General features: G+C 42.5%; 1 protein-coding gene across 1 annotated transcript; it reads right to left on the bottom strand.

Annotated features, from left to right (window-relative positions):
- Nucleotides 1-10,553: 10,553 nt before the first annotated feature.
- LOC115635146 lies at nt 10,554-15,404 on the bottom strand. The gene is made up of 6 exons (XM_030533457.1): nt 15,182-15,404; nt 15,028-15,087; nt 14,403-14,747; nt 13,467-13,542; nt 12,677-12,763; nt 10,554-11,924 (listed from the first exon to the last, which is right to left on the bottom strand). Exons 1-6 carry the CDS (start codon nt 15,354-15,356, stop codon nt 11,477-11,479), a joined length of 1,191 nt encoding a protein of 396 aa, XP_030389317.1. The 5' UTR covers nt 15,357-15,404; the 3' UTR covers nt 10,554-11,476.
- Nucleotides 15,405-17,344: the final 1,940 nt, after the last annotated feature.

Genomic DNA, 17,344 nt, shown 5'->3' with positions numbered 1-17,344 from the left:
TGTGCTCAGGAGAAGAAGTAAGGAGATTAATCTCTGAGGAAATTTTTGCTAGCTCTCGGTGGATGTGTCATGGTATAATCCCCACTCTGAACCTTAGCGTCCAAAAGGTGGGGTACCAGCATGAATTCCTCTAAGCTCAATTACCAGCTTAGTACTTGTAGCGCTGCCACCAACCAGGAATTCCAGTGCCTGGTACACTCTGGTCCCCCAAAACCTTGCCCCGGGGACCCCCAAGACCCTGACCCTCTGGATCTTAACACAAGGAAAGTAAACACTTTCCCTCACCGTTGCCTCTCCCAGGCTTCCCCTCCCTGGGTTACCCTGGAAGATCACTGTGATTCAAACTCCTTGAACCTTGAAACAGAGAGGAAAATGCACCTTCCCCCCTCCTTCTCTCTTCCCCTCCCAGATTTTCCCTGAGAGAGACAGTAATCTTAACACAGAGAGAAATTAGCCTCTCTCTCCTCCTTCCCTCCTTTCTCCCCACCAATTCCCTGGTGAATCCAGACCCAGTCCCCTCGGGTCTCACATCAGAAGAAAAAAAACAATCAGGTTCTTAAACAAGAAAAAGCTTTTAATAAAAGAAAGAAAAAAAACAGTAAAAATTATCTTTGTAAATTTAAGATGGAATATGTTACAGGGTCTTTCAGCTATAGACACTGGGAATAACCTCCCAGCCTAAGTATTCAAGTATTCAAGCAAAATATAAATTTGAACTCCTTCCAACCAAATACACATTTGCACATAAAGAAAACAAACATAAGCTTAGCTCGCCTTATCTATCCAGTACTCACTATTTTGAATCTATAAGAACCTGTATCGGAGAGATTGGAGAGAAACCTGGTTGCACATCTGGTCCCTCTGAGCCCCCAGAGTGAACAACAACCAAACACTAACAGCACACACAAAAACTTCCCTCCCTCAAGATTTGAAAGTATCCTGTCCCCTGATTAGTCCTCTGGTCAGGTGACAGCCTGGCTCACTGATCTTGTTAACCCTTTACAGGCAAAAGAGAGATGAAGTACTTCTGTTCTATTAACTTTTACTTATCTGTTTATGACAGGGAGTTTTCAAGTTACTTGAACTACTTACTTTTCAAGAAGTGAAATAGGCTTCTAGTTCTTGAAAGGGGTTTCTATAGTACAGTGGTTATAATGCAGCACCTTTGAACCACTCAGAAATGTTAAAAGCTAAGAGATAAGATAGTTAACTGTGGAAAATTAGGCCTTTCTAATATTGGTCGAATGCCTGTTAAAGTCAATGGGTTTAATGACTTCAGTGAGCATTGGATAGAGACCATCCTGATCAGTATGAGCAAGATTTCTCCGTTCCATAGCATTTCATTAAAAGCATATTCAAACACTGAGATGGCATCATTTCTATATACAGTAGATCATGATTTGTGAGATTGGAGAAAACTCCAGGATCAAGAAAAATAGATCGCTGCAAATCTCTTACCACCCTCCACTGGAAGGGAAGTAATGCGCCCAACATGCTGTTCAGGGAACTGTTGCTAGGCATGGTATTTGGGTGTAAATGTGCTGCTACACTGAGATGAAATTTGAGTGGAAGGGAAGAGTGGTGAAAATGGATTTCTCATGCTTCTGCTATGAGTTCCAACTGCTCCTGACCTAGTGGGGTAAGAACATACCAGTGGAAGAGTGCAGGGTCAGTGAGTGCCTTACCTGTTCCAATGTTCAGTATTTTAAAGGGAAAAATTGTTCCCTATATAAAGAAAGCACTACTGGTATGTGTTAATATGCTCACTTCTTCCCACTGAAGATGGAGGTTCAAATCCTGATTTAAGCCATAAAGGAAAATTAGTCAAATTTATCTCCAGTGAAGTCATTGGAGTTATACCTGGTATGAAGCTTGCCCAAAGAATTCTAGGATATTACCTGTATCTTTGTGCATCAGAAATTATTAATTCTTTCATTTACAGGATCATTTTTAGAACTGCAGTATGTAGATAGTAAACTCATTGGGGGCAGTGGGAACGTATCTAACTATATGGTCTATGAGCATGATACAACTATTAATTATTAATACCCTCGTTCTTGGATAGTATAATAGTGTATTCTAACTATAACCCAAAACTATATTCCCTCTATTCTGCTATAGTCTCTTCTCTTGTATATCTGACATCCTCTCTTTTACTTCACAAGTAATAGCAGTCAATAATACCATTTATCTTTAAGAGAAACAAGCCTCATGCAGTAATATGATTTGTAGGGTGCTAATTTCCTAGGCATTAAATCAGGTATGCAACTCTCATTATTGCAGCTAATTCCCACTTCTCAACAAAAAATTACCCAATAAAACATTATGAATATAAAGCATTTCCTGAGTGAACAAAATGTGAGCTGGCCCTCTAGACAAGCTAAGAGATATGGAAACACAGCTGGTGGCATACTGTTTATAGAGGAACATTGGAGACTTTCAAAAGAAAGAAAAAACAATGCCATGTTACCAATTAACTTGTGTCTCCCATCACACGTTAGAGCCAAAAGGAGAGACAAACTAAGAAAAAATTATTAATACACATGCACATAACATGCAACCTTAACGATGCTGTTGTGACTAACTCCAGCATAATGTGTCATATGTGATATGGACAGAATTCAAATTAATGTATAAAGAGATGGTTTAAAGATGTTACAAAGATTTTATTGGCTGTTGTTTAGGATGACCTGAATAAGGTTCTGATTCAGCAAGTCACTCAAGCACATGCTTATTTTTAAGCATATGAGTAGTCCCATTGAAGTCAATATTTATAGCTAGGCACATGTTTAAGAACTTTGACATATCAAGTCCGAACCCAGCAAGGTTTCTTCCCATTGTACATACCTGATTTCATTCTTATGCTACTAATGCTAAACGTTTTTGTTTTTCTATATTGGGCCCTACTCTATATTCATTTCATTCCTCAAATCCCCATAGAGGACTATGGGAATGCTCAGTATAGACGGAATGCAGAACCAGGCCATGGGGCCAAATGAATCTCTGGTACATTTCTACTGACTTCAGCGGATTTACAACAGGCAACAGAGAACTTATGGAGTGAAATCCTGATCCCAGAGAAGTCTATGACAAAAGTTCCATTGACTTCAGTGAGGCCAGAATTTCACCCACACTGCTTGAAATGCTTTTACGTATGCTAATCAACATGCACAGGAAACATACAAAGCTCCCATTTCCATCAAAATATGCCATCTGGTTTTGAAACCTTTATGACATGTTGGGATAGGCTGCTGAATAGGGGAAGGATAACAGAATGAATTCTGTTATAGAATGACTCTCTCATTTTGCATGTGTCTGAGTGTGTGAATATAATTCATATAGTCATTATCAGACTATTCATATCCAGATTTTATTAAAGGCCAAAGTGCCTTTTATTTCCTTAGTGTATTCAGCACACTGAGAACTGACACTATATTTAATTTAATTTCTATAATAATGTATGTATTTTAGTGGCTATCTTCCCCATCCTACTTCCCTCTCTAGCTGGAAAGAGGAATAGATAGATATTGTCAACCTGAATATATAATATAGCCAGAGAAATATTTATAAAAAAGTATGAATGATTAATAAGTATAGCCAAAGCATAGTCAGAAAAGATTTTAGAAAAAAATTATTTGAAATTATGTACAATCCAACACACACACAAAATATATCTATATCTATATCTATATATAAATTTTGAGCACCAAAGCAAGAAGGTAAAAATAGATATTGTACATATTTAATTTATATATGTATATTTGTGATATATATATGTATGTATTGTGACAAAGTTCCTCCTCTACCTTGGTGGGTCCTGTGCTTATTGGAGCATTTGTTCACCTCAGAGATCTTCCCCTCTGGTGGAACCCGCAGTCTGGGTCAATTCCTTCTCTGTTTGATCAGGAGTTGGGAGGTTTGGGGGGAACCTAGGCCCACCCTCTATGCCAGGTTCCAGCCCAGGGCCCTGTGGACTGAAGCTGACTATAATGCCTCCTGTAACAGCTGCATGACAGCTACAACTCCTTGGGTTACTTCCCCATGGTCTCCTCCAAACACCTTCTTTATCCTCACCACAGGACCTTCCTCCTGGTGTCTGATAACACTTGTACTCCTCAGTCCTCCAGCAGCACAGCCTCTCTCACTCTCAGCTCCTTGCACCTCTTGCTCCCAGCTCCTCACACATGCACTACAAACTGAAGTGATCTCCTTTTTAAACCCAGGTGCCCTAATTAGCCTGCCTGAATTGATTCTAGCAGCTTCTTGATTGGCTGCAGGTGTTCTAATCAGCCTGTCTGCCTTAATTGTTTCCAGAAAGTTTCTGATAGTTCTGGAACCTTCTCTGTTACCTTACCCAGGGAAAGGGGACCTACTTAACCTGGGGCTAATATATCTGCCTTCGATCACTCTCAGGTAGCCGTCTGGCCTGACTCTGTCACAGTATGTATATAATTTTTCTCATTTTCTTACATTGATGTTAAATATTCTATATTGTTATGAGAAAGACAGAGTCATTAAAATAAAGAAATCATTGTAGGCATCAAATAAAGAAATACTGTTTGACAGCATGAGAATCTTTAGCTGTTAGTTGTGCCTTTAGTTCTGACATAGCTGGGGTTTGTGCAAATGTCTTTAGCAACTTGTACCAGTAGAAGGATTCATTGGCTTCATGGAATTTGCATAGAAAAGCAGCCTAATACCACTGGCTGGATAGAATGGATAAAGAACTGGGGAAGAGCGTAAGCTACATTTTAAATGATTTCATTAAAGCAATGTGTGCTGGTCCATGGGTTTCACAGAGCACAAATGCTGAAAGGCAAAGTGATAAATGTTTGTGATGAGCCCCTAGAGATGGCAAAACAAAGTTTCCCTTAAACAGAGTACAGAAAATCCCATGGGCACTCCAAACTGGTGCCGTTGCTGATGGGTTTACACAGTTACTGTGTGACCATATTTCTCAGACTGCTTCCTATTGTGAAACCTTGAGATCTCAGACCTTGAGACCCATTCCTGAACATTCCCCCCCCCGCCCCCAGGCCTAAACCTGCATTTTCTCTGCGGCAACTACAGTGTTTGGTTACCTGAAAGAGTCACACGGACAAAACTGGGAAGAAAATATTAAAATAAATTGGATTTAATGCTTGGGTATGTCCCTCTTATTTTGTAAGTTTCATTTCTTCCCATATGGAGTCTTTATGCCTCTCTCCCCTAATTCCCTCACTTCTTGCCAGTGGCCCCCACTATTCTAACTTTTCTAGATGCATCTACGTGATCCAGCCCTTCTGTGTGTTTGTTCTGCTGTCACTTTTGGCACTTTCTGCCAGCTGATTACAGCTGAATTTACAGCAAAGGAACACATGACAAGAAAAGAGACAAACCAGCGTACTTGGGCGTTGTTAATTTTCTTTATGTCGAAAAAGTCTCTGGAAATCTGTAACCGGGCTACAACTAAAAAGAAATTCCTAGGCTCAAAGACAGATCAATGCTGTATGGTCTAAGCTCTGCAGGCCATCTGGGATTGCCTTGGGAGCAACACAAATACATGGGCTGCTGCTCCAAAACACAGAGAGTATTGGGTTATTATATCATTATTATTTCTATGATGGTAGCACCTGGAGATCAGGAATCAGGGCCCTATTGTTCTGGGACTGCACAAAGGCACAGTCATAGACAGTCCCTGCCCCAAAGAGGTCACATTCTAAACAGACAGAGGGATTGGATATGAAGCAGAGACATAGCGAGAGGCAGTGACTCACCCAAGTTCTCACAGTAGGTCAGTGGCAGAGCTGGGAAGAGAACCTAGGTTTCTGGATGCTGAGTCCAGTGTGCTGGCCCCTAGATTAGGCTTCCCTTCCATTGTGCATGCAGGCCTTAAAAAATGGCATTGAACAAGAAATCAGAGCGGTCTAATGCTGTGCCATTCCCCCAAATCAGAAACGTATAAAAACATTACAGCTAGAAAGAGGTTCTGATTGCTGTTCCAGAATTTATAGCTAGCTAATAGCATTACTGTGACTGAAAATCCTTCCTGGCTATAAGTTAGTCCCAGTTTCAGAGATCATGTTTATATAAATTAGATTTTCTAAGCTGGCAGGTGAAAAGCAAAGCAACATTTATTAATGGCAATTTAGCCTTAGGCCAGTGCACAACCCCCCCACTCAAAAAGTATTACAATGAAAGTTAAACCTAAATCTAACATTATAAAATGTTCAAAAGCTTAAATAAAGATGAAAAAGGACATAGACCATTAAACCAGAGCTGATCACCGGGCCACTTGTCTTTTTCTTATTTGAGCAGCTACTCATAGGCAGGGGAGAGGGTTGTCCAACGTGTTCAAAGACACCTCTCTCCTTTGGCAGCCCCTCTCTCTAGCACTTGCTGCCCAATCTGTGTCCATTCTTTTTCAGAGGCCAATTCACTGGCCCAGGGGAAGACAAGGGGAAGGGAGGCATGAAAGGGAAAAAAACTTGCAGAGAAATGATGCATCAAAACGGTCAAGAGTCCTGTTAATTGTCAGAAAGTGTCTTATCATTCAAAAAATGCCACTGGGTCACAGTTCCTGAGCACCAGGGCATTCTAATCAAATCCACTTCAGCGTTTCACAGCTGGAATCTGAACTGTAGCGGGCATGAGAGCTTCATTGCCCACTAGGCTTATAGTTAACTGACAATTACCCCACATTTCAGTCTGAATTGGTTTGAACTCTGAAGACAATGGCCTTTGGATTTGCCTCATGGTTTTGCTCAGGGAGGAGGAAGATCAAGATTCTGAGACATCAGTTTAATTCTGGAGGTTGCATGAGGAGTAAAACTGTGTGCAGAGCTGTGGCCAACTCAGCCGTAATACAGAAATTTCCAAGTGCTTCAGCAAACTGAAAAGTAAAGAAAAAATTAATTTGGGGTCAAAAATATTTTGTTTATATTTTGATCTTTTCAAAAAACTTTGAAGGACATTTCGAAACAAAAAAAAACTGTTTTAAAGCGAAAGTCTGAAACATTTCATTGAAAAAATGTCAAAATGAAATGTTTGAATTTTTTCAGACCCCCCGCCCGACTGAAGCTATTTGGTTTGGTCAAATCCAAATCTGCATTTTTCACTGAAAAAGGTTTCGCCAAATAATTTCTCCCAGCTCTAATGAGAAGGAAGGGCCTGTACTTCCTTGCTTTTGAATTAATGACAAACCTCACCTAAATCCATTCAGCATTTGGCCTTTCCCTTTCACTACAGTTCTAACCTTTCTGAACCCAGAGTAGCTAAGAGTCCTGTTAAGCAGTTATGTCTGTTACCGAAATGTCGGGTCCGCCTAGCTGAGAGCCAATGACAGCCAGACAGGGATAAGGAAAGGTTGCTTTATTCTGCAGAAGAAAGGAGAGTTCTGTATCTTGGGACAAAAAACTCTACTCCATACAAAAACCAAGAATCTTTTATACACACTCGCACACAGGATTCGGTCGTGTTAGCATTTGATTGATGGTTAGCAAACCCTGCACTTCTGCAATCTGCTCAGCAAAAACCAGCTTAGGACTGCTTCAACTGCCTCAAAACTGATAAGGGAAGACAGTTCAAAAGTTCAGGCTACTGTGTCCGTGAGGTGTCCAATTTCTCCTAATGGTTGCCAGCTATTATAAGGCTGCTAGCTGTTAGGGGGTCGCTGCTGACTGTCACATGTCTTATGTGAGATTATGGATTAAAGTATCCTGTGTATTTTAGCAAAAGTCCCATCCACACACTCAGGGCTGGTCTACACTACAGGGGGAAATCGATCTAAGATACGCAACTTCAGCTACGTGAATAACGTAGCTGAAGTCGAAGTATCTTAGATCGAATTACCTACTGTCCTCACGGCGCAGGATCGATGTCTGCGGCTCCCCATGTCGACTCCGCTACCGCCATTCGAGTTGGTGGAGTTCCGGGGTTAGATAGGAGCTTGTTCGGGGATCGATATATCACGTCTAGATGAGACGCAATATATCGATCCTCGAGAAATCAATTGCTACCCACCGATAGGGCGGGTAGTGAAGACGTAGTCTCACTTGAATTCTGATGTTGCTGTTAAAGTGGAAGGTGAACATAATTCAGTTGAGCACTTTTGAGAAGTGGGGAGGGACGTAGGCTTTGAAAGGCTTTGAACATCCCTCATTGAAGTAGCTCTGACATACATCCTCCTCCTCCTCCATTCTCCCAACCCTTAGAGCACTAAACGATGACACCACTTGGCCTGATGTGATGTTCTCTGACAAGGTATCAAGCAGCCTGAGTGAATGTTGGTGAGATTACTGGCTTCCTAACTGCATTTTTATAGTGTGCTGCTCTCATCCTGTAGGCTCACCTGTCTATGAGTGCATTCAATTATCTCAGCAATGCTGACTTCCTGTGATAATACCCTCAAAATGAATGGCACCTGTGTCTTCCTTCGCCACTCTGCCCCAGGAACCATTTCTCAAAGGACTGACAGTGGAAAGGACACCTTTTATTTGCCGTTAGGGAACCATTTGAACATTCTCTCATTAGTGACTTGGCAGGCTTTGCATAGACGGGAGGCGGCTGGAACGGCTGTCATTTTCTGAGTGTGTTTGCTTATCGTCAGGGAACATATCAGATAGTGAAGTTTACCTCAAAGGGATCGGCCACGTGACCTTTTGTGCTGAACGGTCACACAACATATCTGTTTCCCCTGAAGCAGATTGGGATTGACCTGCTCCAGGGGCCTTTGGCAGCTAGAAACATGTCCTTTAAAAAAAAATTAATAACATTCTCTGGTTCTGCATCCCCCTCCATTGATCAGGATGTGGGGCTCAGTATGGGAGGAAAGAAAACGTACTTCCATAAATAACATTTGCTGCCTGGCTTTCAAGGCTGCACCTTGGCACATGATCTGACGAGCGCCGGGTAAGTAAGCTTCCAGGGCTAAATTAGACCATCTGTGGGATACTCTGGAGGAAAGCTCATTGACTCAGGAGATGTCGCTGGTCACCAACATGGCACTACTTTTCTACTTGAATCATTACTACTGATCACAAATTGTTAAGAGACACTGTGTTGCTGAAGGCGCCATCTTTCTGAGGAGACTTCAAAGTGATGTCCTGGAGGAAGGTTTTCAAAGGCACAAGGGCAGCTGGGCCCCCGTCTCCCATCTGTGCTTTTCAAATTCTTCCCCCAGATCAATTATCATGAAAAATCTCTTAGGACTTTTCACAGAATAGTGAAAGCAAAGCCTCCAGCAGGAAACTGAACCACCTCTGAAATGGAGCCCTGGTTTATGAGTGAGCTCCATGTTCCACACCATTGCAGAGAGATGACTCAGACTAATCAATTTGGCCTTTTGTGGACGTATTTTTGGAAACTGGCAGAACATGTGTCCCTAATTGTGTAGGTCTTGACATTGATAATAAGAACAAATTAATCTGATGCTGAAGATGAGATCCATACAAAGAATAGACAACCTCTAATAATGTATTTGTAATATATGGACTTGTGCAGAGATGGCTGCTTTGGAGGAGCTTATAGAACCTCCTTTGTTACTGATGTATGTTGAGATATTCAACATATCTCCAGCAATCAGGCACACTGCCAAATATTGCTGGGTAAAGCTGGTTTGAAAATCTTTGACAAATTCATTTTCCTTTGGAGAATTCAGTTTCACTGAAATGGAAATATTTTGCGAAATTCTATTGATTTTGCCAAACTTTCATTTTGGAGAAAAATATCAGGAAAAAAAAGTTCTGAAAGGGGACTGTTTTGATTTTTCCTTTCAAAATGATTTTTGGTTTCAGAATTTTTTGTTTTCTATTACGTTGTAGGTTATTTTTTAAAAAAATGGGTTGTTTTTTTTTCCAAAATTTTCTTTCATAGAGAGTTTTGAAATGTTCAGGTTTCATTCCTCATTAGAACGAAAACAAATTTTTGATCTCTCCAAATCTGTGAAATGGAATTTCTGTTCTCTGCACAGCTCTGCTGCTGGACATGCCTATGCTGGGCTGTTGTTTTATTCTTTTATGGGAACTTTGACTGTAAACTCCTTGGGGCAGGGCCTGACTTTTTTTCTATGCTTTTACATAGTACAATGGGTCTCTGGTCCATTACTAGGGTTCTCAAGAGCTACGGTAATTGAAATAAATAATAATAATAATGAATAACAGTGACTGTGTTAGTAATGTTTCTGACTCCCAAAGGAGAGGACAGCTATAGAGAGCCAAGTGCTCTCCCTCTTACACTGTTGCTACTGAATTGTTCAATGTCTGAGTAGAAAAGTCTGTTTTCTGAAAGAGCAAAAGAACAAAAGAAAGAAAGAGGAATTTAAGTGGGGGAAGGAGCTGCTTTGAGCTTCTATTGCTGGGTAGGTTTGTGATAGTTTGGATGAATTCTAACTGCGTCTTGCATACAGCTGCATTAGGAACAATACAAATAAAAGCAAGCAACCACCACAACAAAAACCCCACTAGGCACCATTTCCTTCAGTTAACATGTTATGGAGCCCTCCCATGCTATTGTCAGAGGAAATTCTCAGACACATTCATCTGGCATCAAAGGGATTTATTTTGCTCTATCCTTGGCAGAAGCTGGGTGCTGCAGCTGAGAGGAGAGAAGCAATGTTGAATGAGGAAAGGGATGTAAATCCCATGTGAGGACCAGCTGGGCCCAGAGCCCATTAAGTTGCATGCACAATTCCCATGTATTGCTTTCATTCAGGTTACACTCATTGCCCCGAGAGGTGACATTTTTTGTTCTGACCCACTACAAGGCTGAATGTGGCATCTACTCTTACTGCCTTGCGTGTTATGAGAGAGAGAAGCGGAAAGTGTCTCACCATGCCCTTTCAGTGAGTGGTGGCTTGCTTCCCTCTCTGCCTTGCTCATCGTCTCAGTAACCTGAGAGGAGGCAAGGAAATAGAGACTAGTGAAAAGGTTAAACTTGGTGTTTGCAAGTCTGCAAATGGGTTATAGCTTCGTTTGAGCTGGATCTGAAATACTAGTTGTCTGCCGTGTGTGCAGTGGTAGCAGTGCTGGGCGTTTCAGTCTGGAACACACATCCAAAAGTTTGGATGTTTAAAGCCTACTTCTTGTGAGATTTTCAGCATCATTTTTCAGACTCAAGGTGTTTGAATAGTTGGAATCAGATTTGATTACCCATCCAAATTTCTGGGGGCTTCTTCAGTTGAAATTTCCAATCTTTTCCCCCCACCACCAAAAGTTGTCCATTATAAATGGAACAAAAACATCGACTCCTTTGCATGATTTGCAAAACTGAGGGGTATGTAAAATGATGCGACTTGGAAAATTCTGGGTGAAAATCTCCCACGATATGAATGCAAACGACTTTCAACCACAAATAGTTTGTGTTGTTTCTAGCAGATATTTCACCGCGCTTCCACAATTAATCCAGCAAGACAACAAAGGTATCTTGGAAAGACTGCTCATCGCATTGTATTCTAGATTCCGGCACTGCCTAGGAAATGAGACACCGAATTACATGCTTCTCAGAGACACTCAGTCTTACATTTCTGCCTGAGTGCTTTCTGCACATTTTGGATTTTCTCAGTGATTACTGTGTCACTCAGGTGGTCCCCAAACTTCTGTTTCAGTAACACCCTAATGATTTTGATGCACCGCTCATCCATCATGGGCTTAGCCTCCCGAAAGGTGTTCCCTCTCCTTCCTGTGATGGAGTGGCTCTGTATATAGTCAGATGTGAACAGCTTGTAGAGCAGTGTTTTGCAGGCAGTGCTGATTTTCTGGTCAAATCGGATGGCCTCTTTCAGATGCTCCTTTGTGTAGCCATTAAACAGTTCCACCACCTCGCATTGCTGCCTGTGAGGTTCTTCCTGAAAGGACAGCGATTCCAGCCGCTGCACTTTCCGTTTCAGGGAGAAGACCTCTTGCTGGAGATCTACTATGATTTTCTCCAGTTGTTCAATCTTCTCAGACCTAAAAAATAAAATAAAGCATATAACATGCATGCCTGGCCCAAGGTGCCATTCTCCTTCAGCTAGCAATGGGTGTAACGTGTCAGTTTAGCATGCATTGCCCATTGAATACCTAAGCTACCTGAGTCTGGAAAACTGGACTGGGAAGAGTAGACTTTCTCATGGTACTAGTTAAGCCAATGGGATTTTGCTGGATGAGGATGTACTGATTTGACCTTCCATTTCACTTTGCTTTAAGCTTTGGATAAAGTTTAAGATAGAGTTATCGGTCTTTCCTTATTTTGTCCTTACTCTCAAAGTTCCAGAGAGCAGGTATTCACAGTATGAAATAAAACCTGCAATGACGGGAACGCAGAAAAGCGCAGTGCAGGAATCATGACAGGAGAGTCAGAACTTTAGAATAAATGGTTTATAGACTCGGTTTCATGATCCCACATTTCTGACGCAAGTAACAATAATAACAGTGAGACAGAACTATGCTTGGGTGGGACAGAGGTCAAGTTGAAGGTTAAATGATGGAAAGCTGAGATATATATGATGCTGCAATATTCTGAAGCCGAGTTATCATGATACTAGCATATAAACCTTCAGATCTGAAAGAGGCTTCAGCCTGAGTCTTATCATGTTGATGGTTTGGGGTCTAACAATTGCTGCATGCTGTCTGGCAGCACTAATCTGAATGCTTCTATTTTGTGAGTATTGAGGAAAATGCAGCTATGTGCAGGTACCTGTAACTCATTTTTCATTAATTACCTTTCCACTTCACCAGGGCCAAAATCTTTCTGAACTACCTCAAAATCATCTGTTTCTGGGGAACCTTTAGTCTTTGGTTCATCACAGCTGGAAAAAAAAACAGACAGACAAACAAGCAATGAAAGAAGATGCTTCATATTTATTTCATAAGTGCTCTGTGATCTAAAGTGTATAACAGCATTTTTTGAAAACCTAGCCAACTCCAATTCCATGTGGCATCCCAGGTAAACAAGGTAAATATCTGGCAATACTTTATGTCACTGGGCAAGCATTTCAGATAAATGTCATTCACGGTGTTTTACATAGAAAATATCAGCTGCTTAAATACATGTTTTATATTATGGGCTTGATTCTCCACTAGCTTACAAAACAAGTGCAAAGGGGATGCAGAATACTGCCATTCATGGTTTGGTTCACATTTAAATGATTACACAGGGTGCAGGGCAGTGGAAATTCAGGCCCTAACTATGAGTTCAATTGAGTTATTCTGGATTTACGCTGGTGCAATTGAGGGCAGTTCTGGCTCTATGTGGAGGGCAGGAAGAACTGCCCCAATTTCCACTTTATCCTTCATGGATCCTTTGTGGTCAGAATATGCAGCTCTCCTCAATTGCCCCAGGTCCCCTGGAACTCCCCTTTGTCTGCAAAGTTGTGTCAACAAGGCAGGGCAAACCAATCTATATGAAGCAAACTGCATCAGAAAATGGAACCACAGCTACTGAAGCACAAGTAGAGACTATGAGAGGCGCTTTGAAACCTTCACTGTCCTTACTGCTTATGGGAATATTACCTGTTGGTACAGATGTGCTGCTGACACTTAGCTAGAATGCCATCTGACTTCCTTTTCATTGTCAGGGTGATGTAATCTAGAAAGAGGGTTGGCGCAGAAAGCAAAAGACAGATGTGAAATTGTCATCACCTGGTCTCCAGAGTATGTTCATCTAAATACTTCTGCTTGATATTCCCAAGGTATCAACAGCATGACTCAAATATGCTGTTTTTGGCTTGAACTGTTGGGATTTTGTTACAGGCAGAAAGAAAAACCCTCATCACAATATACTGTTGTAATTCAACCACAATATCCTATAATATACTGTTGTAATTCAACCACAATATCCTTAGAAAGGCACTGTGCCATCAGTGAAGAAACTGGGCAGGGGGAACATGACTCATGAAGGTGAAAAAGTCTATGGACACTAGTGTAGTCATCAGCACAAATGATAAATACACAGAAAACAAGATTATTACTTTCAGGGAGGTTTAGTAAGAGCGTATGGATGAATTGATAGGTAAACCTGAAACAGGTCAGATGTTCAGGTTAGCACATTTTTGGGTACTTTATAATTAATTAAACAAATACATTATATTAGGATTGTGGTTCACTGGCTTGTGTGGAAAGAATTGTGAGCGGATGAGAAAGGAGCTGGCAATCTCAGCGTGCTTTGGATCACACAAAAGCCGCTACCACAGAGTTGTCACCTTGATGAGCAACCTCATCAGAGAAGAGACACAAAGGAATGGAAAGGACTCAGCGCTCCCCATTACTGTTCTCACACCCAGGGGAAGCACATGTGCACTGGAGTGCAGCCTACGCTGCAGAGAAACAGGAATTCAGAGCCCCTCTGACACTTTTCACTAACATCAACATTAAAATTTAAAAATAGACAGGAGTGGAATAAAATAAAACATTCGACTCATTCGCGGCCAATAACCCCAGCTGGTTTACCTCCGGTAGCCATGCCAGGCCTTGCGTCTTCATTCTGGGATGTTCCAGGCACAGCCAGGGACAAGAATGGAGACGGTGATTTGAAGGCCATGGAAGAGTGGTAAGGTGCTGACATTGTGCAGTGGGATCTAGTCGTGCTAGTCAGGATGCACCTCTCTTTTAAGACAGAAGAGGCGGCAGCATCATGCTTGAGCCCTGCGTCTTCATCCCCAACCAGCGGTTTGACGTAGAAGCTCCTGTCATTGCTGTATTTGCGAGAGAAACTTCCTGGCATCCATTTTGGAAAAGTCTTCCTTGATTTTTTAGGTTGGGATGGCAGCCCACTCTGCACTGCTGGTTCTTCTTCTGAAAGCAAGATGAGGCACGTATGGTCATCGGCAATACCACAATGACATATGTTGCAACTTTCCACAACTGGAGCCCTGCTGCTCCCAGCAGTGTTCTCAGTCCTTACTACGTGGATGCTGTCGTACGATTCATAAGGGATGGGATGAGGATATATTTATGAGCCATCCATTTAAAAAAAAAACCCACCAGGGTATAAGGTTAATATAATTAATTACTTTCCTCCAGAAATACACTGCCTGATGTATATTATTCCTCCTGTGCAAAACTCCATACTTACTTAGCTTCTCAAAGAGTTGTCTATTTTCCTGCAGCCTTTTCTCTAAGATATCTTTATGGCCTGTTGGCAGAAAAAGGTTTTCAATGTTCATTTCACTTGTTTCTAGAGGCTGCTCCCAACAGGCCTAAGTCTAGGATGGATAATGATCACTTACCGCTTATGCCTTCCACAACCCCCCAGTACAGACCACTGAAGCCAGGGCAGCGGGCTAGCACCTGCTCCCCCACCATGTAGAGATGAAATGGCTTTCGGGGTTCTTTGATGTTTTCGATGTTGATCACACGGCTGCCATCTGGCCAGCTGATTAGAACGTAAAGCTTTGCAGCCATTTGGACCAGCACCACCTAGAAGAGAAGAGAAGGAACACCCTTGCTGGAGCTATGTTCCGGAGCATACCCACTTTCATTATTAGGAACGCAGGGGAAACTTACGGTTGCCTAGAACTTCTGGAGATCAGGCCTCTTATTTGGGTGCCCAATTTAGGAGCCTGACTTTAAACATCCATCTTTGAAAATCTTCTCTATTATTCACTGTGAAGAATGCGTTCAACTTTAGTGAAAACCGTGAGGTTCCCAGGTGACCACTGCTTGCTTACAGTGTTATTATGATGCCTTGTTAGTGTCCGACGAATGCAGCATGTTTATCAGCAGTTTCTGAACTGCTGAGGGTCATTCATTAAAAAGAATAAATTCAAATATTGAGCATCTATTCAAAGACTTGCTTCAGGGCAAAAATAATGCTAACAGCATGAATGTCCTGGAAATAATCAGGTTAACTGGGAGCTCAGCTGCTGCAGTTGTGAGTGCTCTGGTAATGCCTACAAATCACGAGAATTACAAGTATCAGAGAGGTAGCCGTGTTAGTCTGGATCTGTAAAAGCAGCAAAGAATCCTGTGGCACCTTATAGACTAACAGACATTTTGGAGCATGAGCTTTCGTGGGTGAATACCCACTTCTTCAGATGCATGTGGTGGAAATTTCCAGGGGCAGGTATATATATGCTAGCAAGCAAGCTAGAGATAACGAGGTCAGTTCAATCAGGGAGGATGAGGCCCTGTTCTAGCAGTTGAGGTGTGAAAACCAAGAGAGGAGAAACTGGTTCTGTAGTTGGCAAGCCATTCACAACCAGGCCGGAGTGTTTGTAACCACTCTCCAGTTCCTGACAGCAGATATGTTTTTGCACAGATATTTGTAATCTGGCAATGCTGGGATCACCCTGGAGTACAGCCGCATGCCAAAACACTGCCCACCGTGATCGGGAGCAGCACAGAAGCAACCACCACCTGGGAATTTGTATTGACAATGAGGGCTTGTCTACATCACAAAGTTGCAGCGCTGGTGAGGGGGTTACAGCGCTGCAACTTAGGAGGTGTACACATCTGCAGGGCATCACCAGCGCTGCAACTCCCTGTTTGCAGCGCTGGCCGTACTCCCGTTTTGTCTCGGGTGTAGAGGACCCAGCGCTGGTGATCCAGCGCTGGTAATCAAGTGTAGACACTTACCAGCGCTTTTCTTGACCTCCGTGGAATAAGCAGGTATCCCAGCATACCTGAGGAAGCCTCTGGTAATCAAGCTGGTCTCCTTCCCTGGTTTGCTCTCGCGTTCCCCGAACCCCGAGCAAGCAGGTCTCCTTCCCTGCGGTTTGCAGAGTGGTTCGGGGAATGCGAGAGCAAACCGCGGCGAAGCTGGTCTCCTTCCCTGGTTTGCTCTCGCGTTCCCCGAACAAGCAGGTCTCCTTCCCTGCGGTTTGCAGGGGGGTTCGGGGAACGCGAGAGCAAACCACGGCGAAGCTGGTCTCCTTCCCCGGTTTGCTCTCGCGTTCCCCGAACCCCCCTTGAAGCCGCCCAACAGCGCTGCAGTATGGCCACATCTAACACCACTTGCAGCGCTGGTTGCTGTAAGTGTGGCCACTCTGCAGCGATGGCCCTATACAGCTGTACTAATACAGCTGTAACAACCAGCGCTGCAAAATTTTAGATGTAGACATACCCTGAGAGTAGCATGAGAAACACTTGTTCCTGCAACAAATTCCCTTCCCTCCTTTCTGCTGTTCCTCTGATTCTCGGCATTGTGTGTACTGAACTCTTCCAGTTTTCTCCTGGAGATTGCTCATTGAAGCAACGACAGGTACAGGCCTTAGGGGGTGTCGTCGTTGTTGTCTGTTGTTTGTTTTTTTTGAAAGAGAAACTGCAGTTCCAACAATGACATGTATCATCTCAGGCCATCCAGGACTGGCTGGAACAGTGAGAGCTATTTGTCTGATGCCAAATAGAATACTCTGCATTGACGTCAATGGAATCACAGCAATTTCCCATCA

Source organism: Gopherus evgoodei, chromosome 14 (genome assembly GCF_007399415.2).
Source record: "Gopherus evgoodei ecotype Sinaloan lineage chromosome 14, rGopEvg1_v1.p, whole genome shotgun sequence".
In the NCBI taxonomy this organism is placed as follows: domain Eukaryota; kingdom Metazoa; phylum Chordata; order Testudines; family Testudinidae; genus Gopherus; species Gopherus evgoodei.
This window is presented reverse-complemented; position numbering and strand designations above follow the sequence as displayed.

Coding starts and splice junctions, on each gene's coding strand:
- LOC115635146 (XM_030533457.1), bottom strand. CDS start 15,356: ATGGCTGCAAAGCTTTACGTTCTAATCAGCTGGCCAGATGGCAGCCGT. Junction 14,748..15,027: donor ACAACTCTTTGAGAAGCTAA/GTAAGTATGGAG, acceptor TCTTGCTTTCAG/AAGAAGAACCAGCAGTGCAG. Junction 11,925..12,676: donor GGCCCTGGTGAAGTGGAAAG/GTAATTAATGAA, acceptor TTTATTTTTTAG/GTCTGAGAAGATTGAACAAC.